General features: G+C 42.2%; 5 protein-coding genes across 7 annotated transcripts; 3 read left to right on the forward strand and 2 right to left on the reverse strand.

Moving 5' to 3' along the window:
- Positions 1–302: 302 nt before the first annotated feature.
- Positions 303–6,213, reverse strand: LOC130703590 (potassium channel subfamily K member 18-like). Its single transcript, XM_057525017.2, has 3 exons — positions 6,102–6,213; positions 3,452–4,495; positions 303–1,083 (listed from the first exon to the last, which is right to left on the reverse strand). Exons 2-3 carry the CDS (start codon positions 4,023–4,025, stop codon positions 332–334), a joined length of 1,326 nt encoding a protein of 441 aa, XP_057381000.1. The 5' UTR covers positions 4,026–4,495; positions 6,102–6,213; the 3' UTR covers positions 303–331.
- Positions 6,214–7,319: 1,106 nt separating this feature from the next.
- LOC130703592 (GDP-D-glucose phosphorylase 1-like) lies at positions 7,320–9,341 on the forward strand. Of its 2 annotated transcripts, XM_057525022.2 has the most exons (8): positions 7,320–7,610; positions 7,809–8,107; positions 8,182–8,284; positions 8,347–8,444; positions 8,509–8,654; positions 8,724–8,789; positions 8,861–9,026; positions 9,116–9,341. In XM_057525022.2, exons 1-7 carry the CDS (start codon positions 7,419–7,421, stop codon positions 8,977–8,979), a joined length of 1,023 nt encoding a protein of 340 aa, XP_057381005.1. In that variant the 5' UTR covers positions 7,320–7,418; the 3' UTR covers positions 8,980–9,026; positions 9,116–9,341. The 2 variants fall into 2 exon arrangements, with proteins under 2 accessions (XP_057381005.1, XP_057381004.1); XM_057525021.2 differs by having other exon boundaries at positions 8,861–9,176.
- A 246-nt stretch (positions 9,342–9,587) lies between these two features.
- On the forward strand, positions 9,588–14,501 carry LOC130703579 (coatomer subunit alpha-like). 2 transcript variants are annotated; one of them, XM_057525003.2, is made up of 14 exons: positions 9,588–9,761; positions 9,845–9,992; positions 10,055–10,322; positions 10,384–10,607; positions 10,683–10,893; positions 10,956–11,329; positions 11,392–11,544; positions 11,607–12,204; positions 12,270–12,478; positions 12,544–12,726; positions 12,792–13,201; positions 13,272–13,446; positions 13,520–13,924; positions 13,989–14,501. In XM_057525003.2, exons 1-14 carry the CDS (start codon positions 9,682–9,684, stop codon positions 14,223–14,225), a joined length of 3,675 nt encoding a protein of 1,224 aa, XP_057380986.1. In that variant the 5' UTR covers positions 9,588–9,681; the 3' UTR covers positions 14,226–14,501. The 2 variants fall into 2 exon arrangements, with proteins under 2 accessions (XP_057380986.1, XP_059352401.1); XM_059496418.1 differs by having other exon boundaries at positions 10,683–10,890; positions 10,953–11,329.
- LOC130703596 (guanine nucleotide exchange protein smcr8a-like) lies at positions 14,411–15,484 on the reverse strand. Its single transcript, XM_057525026.2, has 3 exons — positions 15,129–15,484; positions 14,802–15,069; positions 14,411–14,743 (listed from the first exon to the last, which is right to left on the reverse strand). Exons 1-3 carry the CDS (start codon positions 15,305–15,307, stop codon positions 14,450–14,452), a joined length of 741 nt encoding a protein of 246 aa, XP_057381009.1. The 5' UTR covers positions 15,308–15,484; the 3' UTR covers positions 14,411–14,449.
- A 72-nt stretch (positions 15,485–15,556) lies between these two features.
- Positions 15,557–20,128, forward strand: LOC130703585 (mitogen-activated protein kinase kinase kinase 7-like). The gene is made up of 10 exons (XM_057525012.2): positions 15,557–15,711; positions 15,778–16,000; positions 16,057–16,174; positions 16,237–16,379; positions 16,445–16,631; positions 16,700–16,836; positions 16,893–17,642; positions 18,666–18,796; positions 18,860–19,205; positions 19,271–20,128. The coding sequence occupies exons 1-10, from the start codon at positions 15,625–15,627 to the stop codon at positions 19,276–19,278; spliced, it is 2,130 nt and encodes a 709-aa protein (XP_057380995.1). The 5' UTR covers positions 15,557–15,624; the 3' UTR covers positions 19,279–20,128.
- The last annotated feature ends 549 nt before the right edge of the window (positions 20,129–20,677 follow it).

Genomic DNA, 20,677 nt, shown 5'->3' on the forward strand with positions numbered 1-20,677 from the left:
TCAATGTTTTAACTTTGCACCTAATACCGGCGGAGGGAAAATGATCGCGCGTTTGCGCCGTTTGCCTTCTCAGTGATAATCCAAAAGGAAATCGTTGTCAGGTACACAATAAAAAAATAAAATGTTCATTATTTGTTTAATTCACATTTTTTTGATTGGTGTAATTTCGACACATTTTATTTTTTTCACAGAATGATGGAACATTAAAAAACAAACAAAAACACAATAAAAAAAAAAAAAAAAAAAAAAAAAAAAGAGATGACACCAAAACTGGGGTAAAGAGGATAAAAATTAAATTTAAAAAAAAATGAATGAATCAATTGTTTTTATGTTATTCTTCGCCAGCTTTGATGCAGCCGAGTAGCTGGCCGAATTTGCGCACTTTGGCGATGACTTCCTCCTGCATCAGATTGAAGCACATGGCGATCAAGGCCATGCCGATGATGAGGTACATGGAGCAGAAGATGAGCGACAACTCGACGCCCGATGAGCTGTTGATCTTTTCGCCCGGCACCAGGTCGCCGAACCCGGTCGTGCTCAAACTGATGAAACAGAAATAGGAGCCGTCCAGGTAATCCCAGTCCGTCTCCCATTGCTGGAACAGGACGGCTCCGCCCACAACATAAGTGACCATCACCGTCAGAGAAATCGTGATCGGCACCGTGGCCGTCGTGTAGTCCGGCTGGGCCGCTTGCTGCTGGGCTGGATGGACGGAGACGACGTGATGGATGGCGTCGTAAGGCGCGCCCGGTTGCAATTCGAGGTCGTACTCAGCGCCACCTATTCGCCGCTGATGGATAGACGCCATGTGATCGTATTGCTGTTGTTGCTGGATTAAATCTTGCCGGCCGGGTCCCGATCGTTGGCTAATCCTCCGCCTGGCTCCGCGCTGCGCGCCGTGATGGCTGACGGGCCGGCTAAAGCAGCTGCATTTGCACAATTTGACGTAACCCCATCGGAAGCAGGTGGCCAGGAAGTCGCCCATGTTGGAGACGTAGAGGAGGAAGAGCGGCATGCCCACCATGGCGTAGACGATCGTCACCATCTTGCCCATCACGGTCCGCGGCGCGATGTTCCCGTACCCTAACAATGTTTAAAAATAAATGAATTGATTTCATTTTTATAATCCCTGTTCTTTTTTTTTTTTTTTTTTTCATATTAGCTAAATCGGCATATGATTTTCGCAAGGGAATTTATTTCTGCCCAGCCGATAGGCAATCGGAACTGCGTGTCCGGGCACATACACAGTTTGTATATGTGCCATGTTTTAAACATGGCGTGTGTACATTGAAAAAAAAAAAAAAAAAAAAATGTTAACGTCACCGCAAAAAAAAAAAATCCTGCCGACACGCCAGAACACTCCGTTCCAGTTTCCCTTTTTTTTTTTCCCTTTCTCAACGTCAAGAGAGTGAGAAAAATCGTGTGCACTGAATTTCGCTCTGCTGGACGATAAATTGATTGTCACCCGGAGAACCCGGGGTGTCTCAACCCCGGCACACTTGCACAGTTTTCTGATTGCCAACCAACACACCCCACCAAGTCTCAGCTGTCCTTCGCCCTCCCTTTTCTTTTTCTTTGTTAAAAAGTCAGCCCAGGACGTTTGTGCGTGACGTGTGAGTGTAACACTTACTGATTTCTTTTTTTTTTTCATCTAAAGAAATTTTTCCTTTTTTAAAGGGAGAAACGAGCCAAGGAATACAAGGAAGGAGAGAACTAGGAACATCTAGAACTCGTGGCTGATTGGACAGAGCTTTCACGGCACAGGTCAGCAAGACTATAGTGTAAATATCATATCCAACTTGTGACGTTGATTTTTTTTTTTTTTTTTTGGTTTGTGTATTTATTTTTCTAAAAAAAGAAACCGCATTAGAGATAATGCGTTTCTGTCGGCTTGTTGTTATAGATCCAACAAGGCGTTAGGGAAAAATCGATGGCTTGTGTTATTTTCAAAAAGGGCCCGCTGGCTCTTTGAAATTTGCGGATGTGCGTTCGATAATGATAACAAGCGATTGATTCGTGTGGTCGTCAAAGATCAATTGAATCGCTATGTGCTGGACGGTCAAAGTCGATTGTGGACATCGAACCCCTTTCGAAAAAGCGGGAAAAATGTTGACGTTTCATATTTTATTATTATTATTTTTTTTTTTTTATCTCCATTGTTGCACGTTCGTGTCACAAGCCGCTAGAGAGAACGAACGGTTACGTATTCCACAAGTTTTAGAAACGTCGAGATGAGCGTGACCCCCCACAGAGGATCAAGGATCCATCCGTATCGCGCCCTCTTGTGTCTACGTCAAAATAAGAAGAAAAGAAAAGGTGGCAAAGGAATTTCTCCGGGGAAATCCTATCTGCTGTCGAATAGGATTTTTCATTTGAAAAAGAAAGAGGAAAGGAGTCGGGAGGCTTTCATCCTTAGTTGGGAGGCTAGTGTGAGGTCGTATCGTGTGTCTATCAGATGAGTCATAGGTCTCGAAAAGCAAACTGAAAATATCACATTCGTCATCACGAGAAAAGCCTTTTGTGTGATGCTCTTGCGCCGCGACGCGATCTTTTCTAGCCAACATTTTTTTCCGATGCACAACTCGCCTCTCTTTCTTTTTCTGATCGAAAAGTTCAGCTATTTCGATGACTTTGCCAAATGTTTCCGCTGCCAATCGACCCGTGAAATTTCGACTTCTATTAATAAAAAAATAAGCAGACGCTAGTTATACAAGGGAAGATGGCGATACAAGTGTCAGAGAGACGCACCGTGCAATTCGATCCTTGACGAACTTTAAAAACAAATTGAAACTTCCTGGTAGAACAAAGTTCGTCCATTTTGCCACGCCTAGGACGTGAAAAACACTTGTACAGTCTGACTTGTTTTTTTTTTGCGCTTATTTTCACGGCCCCCGATCTTTCGCTTGTTATCCAATTAAATATTGATTGAGATCTATTGACATTCAAAGCTGCCGTTGTTCTTTTCTGTTTGACAAACGCATTGGACGGGCTTCTGTCAGCCAACTGGATCGAGCCTCATAATAGCCAAAAAAAAATTTTTTTGTTGTATATTTTCCAGTTCCTGTGCCTTCATAGACTCTGAAATGTTTTTGATGAATCGAAAAAAAAAACAAACAAAAAAACTCGTCTTTGATATTTAAATGAAAGAAAAAAGGGTTTCGTGTAGCGCACGTGTTTAAAACAAACGACTTAGCTGACCTCTATCTCTCCGACTAATGTATAGGAAGGAAATCGGCATAACACGAATGTTGTTTTCATCGATTATCACCTAATGGAAACCTTAGGTGACAACGGCCATGTTACAAAAAAAAAAAAAGAAAGGTGTTCCAGTAAAGACCCCCCATGGCTGAAGCCTTAAAACCGAACTTGAAAAGCTGTTTGATATATCGTGTTGTAAACGAGTTTGTATATTAAAAAAAAAAAAAAAAAAAAAAAAAATAAAAAAATTTACCGATAGTGGTGATGACGGTGAGACAGTAGAGGAAAGAAGCGGAAAAGGACCAAGCGCCCGTTGTTCCAGCGTCTGCTTCTCCATGATGTGTTGCCCCGTTCTGTTGAGATCGCGTTTGATTGACGTAATTTTTCCCGTCGTATCCCTCCATGACGAACTGGACGATCTTCTGCTGGAAGAGTTGCACCTGGATCGAGACGGACTCGTTCCACTCGCTGGGGTAGAGCACGTTCAACTCGTGCGTAATGTTCCACAAATTGCGGATCGTCGCCTCGCGCACCTTGACCACATCCTCGTAGCGCCTCTTCTGGTCCTCCGACTCGATGGCCATAAAGGCGAACGCGCCCATGATGATGTAGCCGACGACCAGGCCGCAAATGCCGACGTGGCCGAACAGGAAAGCGATGAGTTTACGGGCGAATTCCTTCAACTTATAAAACCACGAATCGGGATCGGGACCGGCAGGTGGCAGGTAGCCTCTCCTCAAACGCGGGTCCCGGTGATGATGGATCACGTGATGGTCCCTGTCTCTCACAGACATCGATCTATGATGATGGCCTCTATTTTCCGACATGTCTCACTTGTTTTGTTGTTTTTTAAAATCCCGAAATTTCCCTCCCGGCCGCACTTTTCTCTCACACCAGCACTGAGGGGGCCTCTTATTTGCTAAATAGAGCCATCATCCAATAAGGCACGGCGGCGATGTAAGCCACAAACACATTTTCGTGGAAATCGGCAGCGGATGTTTATGGGACGTGAGTTTTTTTTTTGGCGATCCTTTTGTTCCGTTCGTTCGCCAAATCGGAACGCGGTTCAAATTCTTTTTGCACCGACGCTGCCGAGCTCATGATATTCTCTTGTTTTTAGTATATATATATTTTTTTTTTTTCAAAAAGAGTTTGATTTGAATTATTCCTTTTGTTCGCTTCGTCGTTTCCCGTTGTCATTGGCGCTCGTTTGACAGTTTTTATTCAAAAGGCGTTGCAATTTGCGTTCAATTTTTTTTTGGTTTGCGCCCGTCACGAAATAGGTCGACAGATGAATCTAGAGAGATAAAAAAGAAGAAGAAAAATAAATGTTTTTAATTTATTGTGTTTATAGTAGCGCCCTACATTCACAAAGATAGCAGCCAATAGAATTCGAGTTCCACATTTTTTTTTTTTCTTTTTTATCAAGAACTTTCTTCCTTACGAATGAAACGCCAGCGTTTGACTGATGATTCAAAAATCAAAATGTATCCCCCCCCCCGTTTTTTTTTTTTTTTATCTTTGATTTATTTGATGGATTCGCTGGTTCAGACGAGGAACGTCCGCATCGTCCGCCTTGTCCTCGTTTTTTTTATTTTCTTCTCTCTTTCTCTTTCAAATACAAAAACAGCAAAGCGCCACAATGGAATGTTGCGCTTAATACGCGGTTTACGTCTAGCAGAACAAAAGAAAAAAGAAAAAAAAAGGACAATAACAGAAGAAGAATAGACTTCCCCCACCATTTTTTTCTTTCTTTCCTTTTCGTAATCTATGTGTGACTGTGTTTTTCTCTCGTTCAAAAAATGTATTTTTTTTTTTTTTTCTTTCTTTCTTTCTTTTCAAACAGATTCGTATTATTAGAACGCCCCGTCGCGACGGCCGGCGGGATCGATGCAGTCCGACGGACGAAAAAGCCTATAGAAGTCCGGTTGAAAACAAGACAGTGTACGACTCCAATTTCAAGCGTGTGTGTGCGCCATCCCATCGTTGACTTGCTCATTACCACCGACATGTGCGGACATTAATCGTCGACTATCGCAGTCATCCACGCAGCTCGCAAATGAAACTAAGCCCCCGCTCTCGAAAGGTATGATATTTCATAATGACAATCGAAAACGTAAACTTTGGGGAACGACCTCGTTGGATTTAGGGTTGTTTTTTTTTTTTTTTTTTTTTATGCTTTCGCCTATTCAATTTAATGTCTATACGCGTAGACAACCAGGGTGCGGCTGCCGGACAAAAAAAAAAGTTTGTTTTCATTTTCTTGTTTGAAAAAAGCACAAACTTTTATGGCTTGCGTAACAGTGTGTATAGATGTAAGTTTGGGCAAAACGGACAGTTGGTGGATGAGAGTTTTATATCTCTCATCTTTTATTCAAGACAGAGGAAAGCGAACGGGAGGGGGAAATGTGCTTGGGCCAGCAAAACGTGAAATATCGAAGACATTTTCGTCAATCATTCGTAATGCGCATACTGGGATGGCCGTATACATTTCCCCGTGTAGCTTAAATATTGCACTAGGGCGCATTGCGATGTGAAAAAAGATGAAAGACTGGAACTAAAAAAGACTTTTGCGAAGACGGAGACAGACAGGAGGGAAATTTCTGTTGTTGTCTTGGCAACGAGCCAAACAAAACTGTTCAAATGTTTTTTGCTGTTTTTTTTTTTTTTTTTTTTTTTTTTTTTTTTTTTTATAAAGAAGAACAGGAGGGCGGTTGCAATCCAGTTTGCGCTTACGGGGCTAACAAACATCCCAACTTATATTACAGCAACTACGATAGAAAATAAAACGATGCGGCTGTTATATCTTAGCAAGTTATGATAGCAAACTACAAACTAAAAGAAATGTACAACATCCACTAAAAAACAAAAAAAAAAAAAAAAAACGGATCGTGTTTCAGTACCGGAGAGACGATAGACGTGAAGAGGCGAAATCGAAAGATTCCCCCAATGGATCCTCGTTTTTTTTTTTGTTTTTAAAGAAGAAAAAAAAAAGCGGGACGACTGCGGCAGTGCTGATGTTGTTTTTCACGCCGGAAATAATCGAGTCCCGCATTACCGGAAACACGTCGATGCGGGAAAAAAATATATATATAAAAGGGAACCTTTTTTCTTTCTTTTTTCGTTGATTCCTTCGACGTAAAACCGCACACACTACACAGTCAGTTTCACGTCAACTTCCGGTCACTGTTATGACAATCACATGGAAGATGAGGCCGTTGCCAAACGGATAAAACAAAATAAACGCTGGCCTTGCCGTACAATTTTCATCTTGCGTAACATTCGTGCGGAGTTTCAAGTTTCTTGATACTGGGCCGATGCTGACTTCCCCAACTGAGCCAATCCGCTATTGCCGGGGGGAAAAAAAAAACACAGAGAAAAAAAAAAAAAAAGTTTTAACAAGACGTTGAAGAAAAAAAAAAAAGGGGGGGGGGAACTGTGAACGAGGATCACGCAGCCGGGAGCGAAGAACTTGCGGCATCGGTTACTCGAGCTAAACTGGGAAAAGCAGTTGCTCAGACTCCTTTTCATTTTCTCTTTCTATCCCCGTTCTCTTTGATTTTTGTTTTTGTATTTGTTTTTTTTTTTTTTTTTTTTTTTTTTTATCTTCCTCTCTTTCTATTCCTTCCTATATCGCCTTCTGTGTTAGCCGCAGACGAACTATTTTCAGCCGGGAAAAAAAAAATGTACCTCCCCCGCGAGTAGCACATGCAGGAACAAGATCCGCCACCTCAGCAAAGCCAAGGTTTTTTTATTCCTCTCACTTCGTTACAAACCCTTGGATTTAGCTTTCATCATCGTTAGATAAACTCTTCTTCTTTTTTTTTGTATTCATCGTCTCATCTTGCACCATGCCAGAAAAATGCAGCCTTCCTGTAAAGGTTTTTTGTTTTCGCTTTCCATCTCAGTCAACGGCAAATCGGAAATGAGTTCAGGTGACGTACGGTCCCTGCACGCACATCGATTCAATTGAATGGCTATATTAAGGTTACGGCGTGGGGAGAAGTGATACAGAAATGTTTAACACGATGATGGATGAGTTTCGATGTTTCGGTGAAAAGGAAATAATTAAAATTGCGGTTTGATCGATTGATAATGTGACAACGTTGGACTGTTTACCTGTTTTTTTTTTCGTCCGATTGAAACTATACTCCATTTAATAATAACAAATAGCAGGTGCCAGAAACCATTGACGTGGACTTTTTTTTCTGGGTTTCCGCATGGAGTTTTATTTTGACGACAACGATTTCATATGGAGCGTTCGTCCTACCGACGGAAAACGAGTTGAAAGTCAGTTCGATGGTCTCTTGCAAAATCGATGGAAAAGGGCTGCAGAGACTGGCGTTTGCCGGTATCAGTTAAATAATCTGCAGACCAAAGTTCTTCCCGGTACGTTTGGTTTCGTGGCACAGGTATAAATTTATTTTTGTTGTTTAGAGATGCGACTCTGCATGATCAGTTTCTAGAATTTATAGATCACCATCGTAAACACATCAAGCTTGCACAAGTTTTATTTGGGGGGGGGGGATTGTAAAACCATTTCAGTTTCGATAGTTGTAGCAAGACTCTTACCAAGAATAATAAATTTATTCTGTTGCCCCTAAATACAGCTGAATGTAGACAGAGCTACTCAACGGAGGGTACCACAAAACTTGCAGAAAGTAAACAGCCCTTTTGATCCAATCGAGTTCAACTTCAACAAAGTTGCAGCTCAAGAGGTTTTGTTGAAGCCAGTCCATAAAGAAGCTTCTGGCAAAACAGAGGACAATGCTGCTGTTATAATCAATGTTAGTCCTTTAGAGTTTGGCAACAGTCTACTTGTCCCTAGTGTGACAGCAAACATCCCTCAAAGAGTCACTCAAGAGGGACTTGATCTCCTTGTGAGGCTAATGCTTCTCAGCAGTGATGTGTAAATATGTGAATGATATTATTCTATACTAACATAATTGTCTTTGTCATCTTGTAACTCTGCCTTTGTTTTAGGAATTTAAAGGCTGGTTTCAACAGCCCTGGAGGTTATGCATCTGTTAATCATCAACACTATCATCTCTACTATCTCCGTCAGAGACTCTACCTCGAAACTGCGGTTGTAACTCAATTACCTATAACTATTTCCGTTCCAATAATTGTTAGGATTTTATCGATTAGAGTGTGGAACATATTGCTGGGCCGTGCTTCGCGCTAACTGATTTTCCTTCCAAAGGATTTGCTTTTCAACTTCACAACGATCCAGCTCTTCTTGCCAAGTACACTCATCTGAAATATAATTTGCTGTACGCTAAATCAAATTGTTCTTTTTCCCGAATGCAGGAATGTATTCATTCTGGTCTCACACCTTTGTGCAAATGAAATTGCTCATAATCTGTTTATGACGCGAGGAAAACGTTTCGACGAAACACCTACAGATGCCTATGATACAGTACGGGTGTTCGTCTGGGCTAGGGAACCCACGTTCGGTATGATCTAAATAAAAGCATATAAAATTCTAATTTCCCTTTTGGTTAACTGTCGAGCATTATAAATAGGAGTCAAAGAAGAAATAGGTTTCAATCCTGCCCTTTGCGAATTAGCCGGACACCTTTTAATCAAAGGTTGGCTTTGTTGTGAAAATGTAAATGAACGTTCTCGCAATGATGTGGCACTTATATTTTTTTTTTTACAGAACCTCAAGCGTACGAAGTCGTGACAGAAAAGGATGCTGCCGAAATGCTCGACAGCATCACTAGGCCATGGTACCATCAAGTCCGCGAAAACATACACAATCTCTTTCTTGCCACGTAGTCAAAAATGATTACCCAGTTGACAGATGGCTGACGAAAATGGCTGTTGTAATTAAATAATGCCAGCTTTTCATCTGAGTCTTCGGGCGCATAGTGAAACTCATTTTCGATTTTTTTTTTTCTTTTCGTTATTTTAGTTTGGAGCGCAGCCACGCCTTGGTGGTCGTTTGCTCATATACAAAATGCTGACCAGTGAAAGGGCCTTTTTTTTATTTTGTCGTAACGTAATTTTTCATTTTGACATGATAATTACGTGTCACCCTCGCGACGATGATAGATTCGCAAAAAATTCTTTAGGATCTTAGTTATTTGTGTTACGCTCTGAGCTGAAATTGTAAGAAATTCTAAAGTTTCACAGCAAAACTTTGCATCACGTTTGAAAAACTCGAGGAATAGTTTCCGTTTGACCTTATAAAAAAGTGTACCACAGAATACTCTTAGAACTTTGAGGGATGCGTTGATTCAATTGTACAATAGCCGAATACTCCTACGATTCTGTAAGCGTGCATTAATGCAATGCGTGTAAGGTAATTCTTAAGACTGCCATCTAGCGTGGTGAATGCAAACTTTACTAAGTTAACCGATAGATGACGTAGAAGTTGGCGGCTACGTCAACATCTAGCGACGTGGCTTACTGTCATTTCTATTTCTGAAATCCTGTGCTGAAATTGTCGGTGGTCCCACCGGTTGATGTCACGAAAAAATGCTGACTAAATTTGAAACGAAATCGGCCAGAGTTAAAGGCCTTTCATTCCATCCCAAGCGACCATGGATTCTCACGAGGTTTGGTTTCTAATGTTTACATCCTATTGTTCTCGTGAAAATCGAATATGCTGAGTTGAATTATCAAATTTTTCGTCATATAGTTTGCACAGTGGAGTTATTCAGCTGTGGGATTATCGTATGTGTGCATTGCTTGATAAATTCGATGAGCATGATGGCCCTGTACGTGGAATCTGCTTTCACAGCCAGCAACCTCTTTTTGTATCTGGTGGTGATGATTACAAAATCAAGGTACCTTTGTTTAACAGTTACATTCTTGACAATACTGATAAACAATCTTGTTGTTCTGTTAGGTATGGAACTACAAGTTACGGCGCTGTCAGTTCACCCTGTCTGGGCACATGGACTACATTCGTACAACTGTCTTCCATCACGAATACCCTTGGATTTTGAGTGCTTCTGATGATCAAACTATCAGAATTTGGAACTGGCAGAGCAGAGCTTGTGTTTCTGTTTTGACTGGCCACAACCACTATGTCATGTGTGCCCAGTTTCACCCCAGTGAAGACTTGATTGTTTCAGCTTCTTTGGATCAAACTGTCAGAGTTTGGGACATTTCTGGTAAGTTGAAACAAAATTTTTTGGTCGCCCATGAAACATGTTTACATTACATCATTATTAGGTCTACGAAAAAAGAATGTTGCACCTGGCCCTGGTGGGCTTGATGACCACCTACGTAATCCCGGGGCTACCGACTTATTCGGCCAGGCTGACGCAATAGTTCGCCATGTTTTGGAGGGTCATGATCGAGGGGTTAATTGGGCAGCATTCCACCCGACACTTCCCTTGGTAATATCCGGCGCTGACGATCGTCAAATCAAACTATGGCGAATGAGCGAATCGAAGGTGATGAAAGCTTACTTCTAAATCCAGTTAGATGTTCCCAAACAATAAATGATGTATATGTCGTATGATTGATAGGCATGGGAAGTCGATACCTGCCGAGGCCACTACAACAACGTATCCTGCGTCTTATTCCACCCTAAGCAAGAATTGATCCTTTCGAATTCGGAAGATAAGAGTATTCGCGTATGGGATCTGACGAAGCGAACGTGTCTGAATACCTTCCGCCGTGAACATGACCGTTTCTGGGTAATGGCCGCTCATCCGACATTGGGCCTTTTCGCAGCTGGTATGCCACCATCTTCGTTTCATTTGTACGAAGAATCCTAGTCGTAATGTGTTATTGACCAGGCCATGATTCCGGAATGGTGATCTTCAAGCTAGAGCGAGAAAGGCCTGCGTACAGTTTGCATGGCAACCTGCTATTTTACGTCAAAGAACGTATTCTACGACGGCTTGATCTTACCACATCGAAGGATACTGGTTTACTGCAACTGAGAGGCAATGCTCGTACGCCAATCCACAGTATCTCTTACAACCCGGCTGAGCAAGCCGTTCTCGTGGTCACTAGAGCAGCAAACCTGGAAAATTCCATTTACGAACTGTACTCGGTGCCAGTAGATGCCGATTGCCCCCAAGACGGTGGCGATGGGAAACGCTCGACAGGTGTGACGGCTATTTGGGTTGCTCGTAATCGCTTCGCTGTCTTGGACCGCAATCATACGGTAATGTTAATCACGAAACGATTAGAACTCATTTCCTAAAAGAATAGGTAATTTTGCTGTAGATTGTCATTAAAAATGAAAAGAATGAAGTGAGCAAGAAAATCCAAACACCGCCGTGTGATGAAATCTTCTACGCTGGAACTGGGTGCGTTTTACTTCGTGATACCGAAGGTCTTACCCTCTTTGATATCCAGCAAAAACGAAGTGCCGGACAGGTAAGAACTTAAAAGAATCAAAAATCAAGTTGCGCTTTACGTAAAATTCTGTAATTTTGTAGGTTAAAATGACAAAATGCCGTCACGTCGTCTGGTCGGCGGACATGAGTCACGTAGCGTTGCTGGGCAAGCACGTCTTGACTATCGCCAACCGGCGTCTAGAAGTGCTTTGCACAATCCAAGAGAACGCGCGACTCAAGTCGGCCACTTGGGAAGATTCTGGCGTTCTCATCTACACTACCAGCCATCACATCAAGTATTCACTGACCAACGGCGACCACGGAATCATCCGCACGCTGGACTTGCCCGTCTATCTGACACGTGTCAAGGGTAAGGCGATCTACTGTCTGGATCGCGATGCTCGTCCCCGCATGTTCCAAGTGGATCCCACCGAGTATTGCTTCAAATTGGCCCTGGTCAACCGCAAGTACGACGAGGTGTTGCATATGGTCCGCCACGCTAAGCTCGTTGGACAATCCATTATCGCCTACCTGCAGCAAAAGGGCTACCCAGAAGTCGCACTTCATTTCGTCAAAGATGAAAAAACCCGTCTTGCCTTGGCCCTTCAGTGTGGTAACATTGAAGCAGCTCTTGAAGCTGCCAAAGCCCTCGACGACAAATTTTGTTGGGAGAAGCTCGGCGAAGCAGCTCTCCTTCAAGGTAAGAGTTCGTAAAATATCACCAAATTTTTATAATCGGTAACATTTAATTTTGTTATTTCGCAGGCAACCACCAGGTCGTGGAGATGTGCTATCAACGCACCAAGAACTTTAACAAGCTGGCCTTTTTGTATTTGATCACCGGCAATCTCGACAAGCTGAAAAAGATGATGAAAATTGCCGAAATTCGCAAAGACACCTCGGGGCAATACCAGTCGGCTCTTTTGCTTGGCGATATTCAAGAACGTGTCAAGGTTCTTCGTAACTGTGGCCAGGTAAAATCGGAGATGTGTAGGATATGCAAAGGATTTGCGTAATAATCGCGTCAAATTTCTTATAGACTAGCTTGGCTTTCCTGACCGCGGCCACCCACGGCCTCGACGAGGAAGCCGAGCAGCTACAGCAGCAACTTGAAGCAGCCGGACAACCAGTACCAAAAACAAATCCATCTGCTGTTTTCTTGCAGCCTCCTCCTCCAATTGCCCAGGCGGAATCCAACTGGCCGTTGCTGACCGTCTCTAAGGTTTGCCTCCGTCTCACTCATAGTTTTGTTAGGAACGATCTCTTAACGTTTGGAATTTTTCTTAGGGATTTTTCGATGGAGCCATGGCGGCCCGTACGATTGCTTCAGGATCCGCTGTTGTGGCAGAAGAAGATGCCGGTGAGCCTGATGGCTGGGGTGATGATGCTGATCTTGGTTTGGACGATGAGGATAAGCCAGCAGGATCTGTTGGTGATGTCGGAAGTGGAGATGAAGAAGGCGGTTGGGAAGTGGGCGACGAAGATTTGGAGCTTCCGTCTGATTTGAGTATGGCTGCCCATGGAGGGGAAGATGAAGACCGTGGATACTATGTACCACCTACCCGTGGTCAGCCGCCTATGCAGGGATGGGCAACTCACTCGCAGTTGGTTGCTGATCACGCTTCGGCTGGCTCCTACGAATCTGCTTTCCGTCTCCTCAACGACCAGATTGGTGTGGTCAATTTTGCGCCATTCAAGTACGTGCAAACGTCTTACCATCATCGTCATTTGTTGTGTAAACATTTTCTGCTTTCTTTATTTATTTAGGCCACTATTTACCGCAGCCTTCGCCAAATCACGAACTATGTTTGCTGGATTACCCAATCTGCCTTCCTTGTCGGCATACCCGCAACGTAACTGGAGGGAAGTTGCTGCTTCGTCGAAAGTTCACGGATTACCTGCCCTAGGTGTTCGCCTGGCTGATCTAGCTCAAAGGCTTCAGGTATGCCACCAGTTCTTAACTCATTATCTAATAGGTCATGAAATAACGTAACTGCATTTATGGGAATTGTCAGGTTTGCTACCAACTAACGACCGCGGGTAAATTCAACGAGGCCGTTGATCGATTCCGCCTTCTGTTATTGAACGTGCCGCTCTTGGTGGTCGACAACAAGGAGGAAGTTCGTAAAGCCCAGGAATTAATTTCCATTTGCCGCGAGTACATTGTCGGCCTGAGTATGGAAGCTGCACGCAAAGACTTGCCCAAGGAGAGTCTGGAGGATCAGAAACGAAGCTGTGAAATGGCGGCTTACTTTACCCACTCGGAATTGCAGCCCATCCATCAGATTCTAACACTGAGGACGGCGCTGAATCTCAGTTTCAAGCTAAAGAATTTCCGAACGGCGGCGTCGTTTGCCCGGCGTCTCCTGGAACTTGGGCCTAAGCCCGAAGTAGCGCAGCAAACACGCAAAATTCTTCAGGTTCGTCACGTGAAAATGTATTTCTCAAACTCGTACTTAATGTTGTTTCATGACGTATTTGCAGGCTTGCGACAAAGGTGCAAACGACGAAGTTCAACTCCATTATGATGAGCACAACCCATTCAGTTTGTGTGCCAAGACTTACACACCGATCTACCGCGGCAAGCCGGAAGAAAAGTGCCCGCTTTGCAGTTCAGTCTACCAGCCTTCACTAAAGGGAACTCTTTGCCAAGTTTGCACTGTTGCTGAAATTGGAAAGGATTGCATCGGCTTGCGAATAAGCACTTCCCAATTCCGATAGATCATCCCCTTTATTCCAAAAATTTGTGTGCTGGACATATCCCCAGTATTTCGATCAATAATTTGTTATTTTTAGTTTGCTTTTTGCGATGTTGGTTTGTTAAATTCTGGGGACTACGATCATATACCAGGACAATCTGGAGTTCCAATATAACTGAAGCATAAACCATAAAGATACCTTATCAGTGTACGTGTATGCTTGATTTATTTTCTAGATATAACTGATCACAGTATAATACCATTTAGTTGAGACATTACAGTTTTGAAATCAACATCATCAAGGTTAACATTTGCAAACAAATCATAAGTTGAACTAATCACCTTTGGGTCCAAAATTTGGTCTTCAAGAGGCCTAGAGCACACTTTATAAACAAACAATAATCCTGATATCACAATTGAAACCCCTATAGGACAAAGCATATGCCATGGTTTTAATCTTTTCTCTTGATCCCCAATCTCAGCTGCTGGCTGAATAAGATCTTTCCATTTATCAAGCAAATTGGCCACACTTTCATTCTCCTATTGAAGATAAATGAATATTACACTTAGGAGATCAGATAGCAATAGGTAACTCAACCTGCATTCCAATATCCTGTCCTAAACTTCTCATCCAATTTACATTAGCATTCTTGAATATCTGGGCAGACATATTAAGACTATTGAGGATTTGACTCTTCAGACGATAAAGCTTGGTTTGATTCTGGGTGATATAGGCTATGCAAGATGGACGAACACCACCTCTTGCTTGAGGGTCCTTTAGGGTGAAATAGTGGAGGATGGCATGGAAATTCTGAATGATGTTGGTCCGAATACAAGGCACATCAGATACCTCCTCCCATTTTTCTCTAAAATAAAAATTAGTTTAGAGATACTCTCAAAACATGTCCAGTAATGCAAAACAAACCCAGGGAAATTCTGATAATCTGTTGTCATTATGTATAGTAAAAATTCATCCAGATTGAAATGCTCATTATTATTCAAATGAGGTAGAATCGCAGGGATAGTAATAACACATCGAGGTCCTTCGACTTCGCAGAATTCGCTTATTAGAATGAAGTCCTTGATTGTCTGATGACCAGCCATAGTATGGAAAATCGCAATAAATTTTTTTTATTAGCAGCGAAGGTAGCTGAATTCGAAGCTGCTATATCACCCACAAACGCAGGAGTGATAATAACATTAAACTCTTAACATGTTGGTTTGAAAAAGTACACCGTTATATTTTTTTTCTCCATGTTTTTCCCACAGGGATTTCCTAATTGAGACGTCTGCTCCTTCCCTGTTCTGCATGGTTAAAATTTTCCCGATAGATGACCTTAAGAAGAATTGAAATTCCGAACCAGACGAAAGTTCATACGAAAATCTTGTTTAGCAACTTTGTGTAAATATAATTTATAATAATGGCTTCACCAGAAATATTTCCAGATGATTTAAAAGTAATTCCAGAGCATATGGAAATTGACATAAATGAAGTTGAGGAATTACGGGTTTGTAATTATATACCGGCTTATTATAGGATTTGATTAAATTCTAATTGATTGCGTATTGTGCAGGAAATCGGAAGGGGCACATTTGGTGTTGTTTGTCGGGGTATTTGGAGATCAAAAATCGTGGCAGTTAAAAAAATTAACACATCAGCTGAACAGAAAACCTTCATGATTGAGGTTAGGCAGTTGTCACGAGTATCTCACCCCAACATTGTAAAGCTGTATGGAGCTTCAACAAAGAAACCAGTTTGCCTTCTCATGGAATTGGCTGAAGCTTCTTTATATGATGGTAAAACCACTTACATCTCACAAAAAAGCAGATATAATTATTCTGTTAAAATTTAGTTCTACAGTGTCGCTCAAAAATATTTTATACCTTCCATCATGCCATGAACTGGGCTTTGCAGTGTGCGAGAGGTGTAGCTTACCTCCATGGCATGAAACCTTCTCCCATCATTCACAGGTTTATTTTCTTGGTTGGAAATCAAGCTAAACCTAATTAAATGTTCTGTTACAATGCTGTAGAGATCTAAAGCCACCAAACCTGCTATTGATGATGGAAGGCCGAGTATTGAAAATCTGTGATTTTGGTACTGCCTGTGACATGAGAACTCAGATGACCAATGGTCAGGGTAGTGCTGCATGGATGGCACCTGAAGTTTTTGAAGGTAAAACCTTTAAATATGTCTAATATTTTACATCATTTTGATATTTATCTTTTTATTATTTCTAGGCAACCATTATACCGAAAAATGTGATGTATTTAGCTGGAGCATTATACTGTGGGAGTTATTAGCTCGTCAAAAACCGTTTTGTCACATTTCTGACACGGCTTTTACTATAATGTGGGCCATCCATACAGGGAAACGTCCTCCTCTCATTAGAGGCTGTCCCGTTCCGCTGGAAAAAGTTATGATCAGGTAAGAATCTTAATTCGTTGAACTTTCTATGTGGTTGCATGTGTTCAGAATCTTTTTGCACACCAAAGTTGCTGGAGTAAAGACCCTCACAACAGGCCATCGATGGAACAAGTCGTCAAAGAAATGTCGCACTTGTTTCAATTTTTCCCTGATGAAGTCGAACCACTGGAATACCCTAATCAGTCAGATTTGGTTGACGCTGGAGGTAATGCGACAATTAATCACGATTTGAACACCTTGAATGACAGTAATGTGCTCTAGGCTCTAGCTCGGACATTTATGGCAGTGAGAAGAGTTTGAGCAACTCTTCTTGCTCTAGCGCAATTTTAACATCACTGCCTGTACCTAGAACAGACCATTACCATTCACCCCGTCATCCGGTGGCACACACCAATCAAGAAGCTGCGGAAAGCTTACTGCCGTCTTTTAAAAATCTGCTGAGCGAAGAGGAAAACATGCTACAGCCCGGTCGGTCGTTTGTCACGCCCAGCAGCCTTAAGCTACTTTCACCGAGAATAATAGGAGGCACCAGCACTGTTAGCGAGCCTCTGCATTTAATCATTGGCGCAGAAAGTGATGAATCAGCCGAAGGCTATGCCATACCACCACTGGGAGAGGATTTCCTACTGGGTGGTCAAGGGAGAGCACAGCCGCCTTACGAGGCACGCATGGTGAATGAAAAGCTGGGCAGACCAGGGCCAATTGAAACTCATCGTCGACCGCAGCAGTTTCAATATCCATTAAAAAGAAGATCAGCTGACTTTCCTCATGTGGAAATGTGTGTGCCTTCTTCCCCGGTTCCATCTTTTCCAGTTCTTCAACCATATTCATCTGGCTGGAGCGGGGCAGAAGCCAGACGAGCCGAAGAATCCGGAAACGTTGGTAGCAGTGGCCATCGCAGATCCTCCTCACATGGAAATCCTTCCCAGGTATGGACTGGTGTCACGCAGCAGCAATCAATGCCTTGCATTTCCAACATGCCCGGTCAAGAACGCAATCCTCGTCATATTGGTGAGTGATTTTTTATGATACCTAAATGTATGTAACGAACCCAGAAAGGTACAGATGTATTTGGGCTACGCCAGTATGTCTGCAAACGTGACTCAGTTCTTAGTACGCAGTCGTTTGCATACTTAATACATGCGTCAGCAAGGCGTATGCATCACCCGACCGACATTTTGGACCTTACCGAAGCGTTGACACATTAACCCAGCAAAGAAGAAAGCAAAGAAAATTGAAGAAATGGAATGACTGCAGAAAAGAAATAGAAAAGATTTGGGGTAGGGGGAGGCGAGGTGGAATGTGAAACACGTCAACTCGACCGTGTTGCGTAACTCACAAGAATCTTGCTCATTTGTAGAAAAAAATGCTTTGATTTTAAACTGAATTAGAGTCGGAAGGGACCCACATTTTTCTTAATGATTTGAAATATCGGCCAGTATTCGATTTATGTTTCAAGACAAATTCAGTGATGCTAGCTTGATCTAGCATTTGTTTAGAACTAGTGAAGGCTCGCTGTGATGATTCACATGTACACGGACAGGATGCGCACGCGGGATATTTTTAACGCACACATTTGCTATTAGCTATCGGACCCCTCCTTTCTAGCCTTTTCTACAGTCCTAAGCTTTTCCTTTCCCCTCTCGTTCTTTGTCTCTGTTTTACTCTCCGCGTGTAGCGGAGGAAGAAATCCAAGGTCTAGTTATAAAAATCTAACAGTCAACACGCCGATCTCACCACGACCGAGTCGAATCTACCCGAATTCGTGCAATAAAAACGACATGCAAATGGATTTAAGTGATCGAATGGCGGAATTCCTTACGTCGGCGATGGAGTCGGTCGCGTCGCAATTCGGCGATGATGCCGAAGTAACGGAGATTAGCATTTTGTGCTGGCATTATTGGTGGTTTCTCTACTGTACGTGAACTGTTCCTTGAATCCCCAAGTTTTGATTATCGAGAAGAATGCATACTGGATATGTTTGCAAATCTCTAAATTATCTGTTCATCGGTCGTGCCTTTCTTTTGTTTACAGGTGAAAGCAATTCCGTGACAGGAGAACAGCCGATCGACGATATTTTTTTCATGTTGCATCCATCGCTGCGACCTATCCCACCATGTCCCACTAGTCAAGTGTCAATGAGGGTTTACGAAGAACACCGAAAGGTAACGTAAATATGGACATTCCTTTGACATGAAAAAAAATTAATGTTATTTGTTTTTTTAAAGATGGCGAAAGAATATCTGGAAGTCCAGAAGGAGCTGCAGTGGATGACCAAATATTGCAACGAACTGGTCGAACATCTGGAAGAGACCAAAAAACGACAACAAACTGAACAACGGCGATCTAGTCAACAGCCGCTGGAACAAACGGACTTGCAAAGATCGGTGGAAGAGTTTGTTCGGCTCGAAAACGAGAAAAAGAGCCTCCTTGAATTCCATCGAAATCTTAAAGAGCAACTAAGCAAGGTGCATCAAGAGCAGCTACAGATGCAGCAGCAACAACAAGTTCCACAGCCTGCTGATAATTCGAGGTCGTCACCTTTACCTGATGACGGTTGGGTTGTGCTTTCACGTATGGCTTTTTTTTCTATTAAAATTTTGTCTTACTGTTAATTGATTTCCCTCTTTTGAATTTAGGTATCTAAAATAATGGAATCCAGTTGTTCCTGAACAATCGCAGTTGTTTTTGTCTTTCATCTCGTTATATGTATCTCATCGTACAAACCCTTTCACATTCATCTAGAATTATATGTTAAACGCTGCGTCAAGTTCCTCACCCAAGTTGGTATGGAATATCAACCGGGTTTTATGTTTTCTTTTTTGCAGTTGCCGCCAAAGTTTTTCTTGTGGCCTTATAATCTTGGCTTGACATCGGCCACGCTCTGGCTAGATTTAGCTTGCAAAAAAGGTGCTGTGTGATTATTGCGGCGAGCCGTACACCTCTAGCCTACCGTTCGCATTCAGACTCGAACTATATATTTTTTTTTTTCAGTCTTACTTTTTAAATAACTTTTTTTCATTCTAACTTTTCGCCACCGAGACTGTTGACTATAAACAAAATCCATCTAAGATAGGTGCCGTTCAGGAAGACAAGGGAGGAACATAAATAAACATGTTCGTTTTTATCTTTCGAGGAAACGAACTCTATGTCCAAAAGTTGTCATGAATGTCCTCCTGAAATAGAATGGAATTTTTGGATGCTTGAATTGTCACACACGAATTTAAGAGTAAATCCTTTGCTAAATGACAACATTTGAAAGAAAGCCAAAAAATTTTTTGGGTTGGACAAGTTAAAGGTATCGTTTTTGTTGGCGTCCCACTTTGGCAGGGCAGTCAGTTGTAAGTTGACGATTTGAAAAATTTCTTTTAGTCAAAAAGATTCTAGACTAAAGTGGTGCATGTACATAGATCGATATTTGTCCATAAAAATGTTCGTTGTATTAACGAAGCGGCGAAAAGTTATGGAAGCAGCAAAATAAAGTTATCTCGTAGCCATTTTTGTCATATTTATTCGTTTGGAAGACGTATCTTGTTAAATTTTTTGTACTATCACTTTAGGAAAAAAAAAATTAGCGTTATCGGAATCTTTATTGCATCGATGCCACATTCGTCATCGAGGTTGCTCAACAGGCGTTGCATGTGTCCGAAACGTCCACCATCGTGTTGAAAGCACTGCCGTATGGTTGGTGACGAAATACTTATCCTATGAGGCAGCATTCGTGGTCATACGTACTCCAGTAGAAGCTAGTCATTCTATAAACATGGGTAGCCGGTGAAATAGGACTGAAACGAAATAGGACTGGAGAAATAGGACTGAAAATTTCCAGTCCTATTTCTACCGGAGAAATAGGACTGGGAGAAATAGGACTGACTTTTAAAAACTTTTAGGACAGTCCTATTTCTCCATGGCATCAGTCCTATTTCTCCTCGGCATCAGTCCTATTTCTCCTTAGAAATAGTTCTATTTCATCTACCTTGTTCCAAGAGGAACGATGAGCCTCCAATCCGGTGGGCAATGTATTACGTAAGAGCGGCGGCTTATAT

This window comes from Daphnia carinata, chromosome 8, assembly GCF_022539665.2.
Source record: "Daphnia carinata strain CSIRO-1 chromosome 8, CSIRO_AGI_Dcar_HiC_V3, whole genome shotgun sequence".
NCBI classification, from domain to species: domain Eukaryota; kingdom Metazoa; phylum Arthropoda; class Branchiopoda; order Diplostraca; family Daphniidae; genus Daphnia; species Daphnia carinata.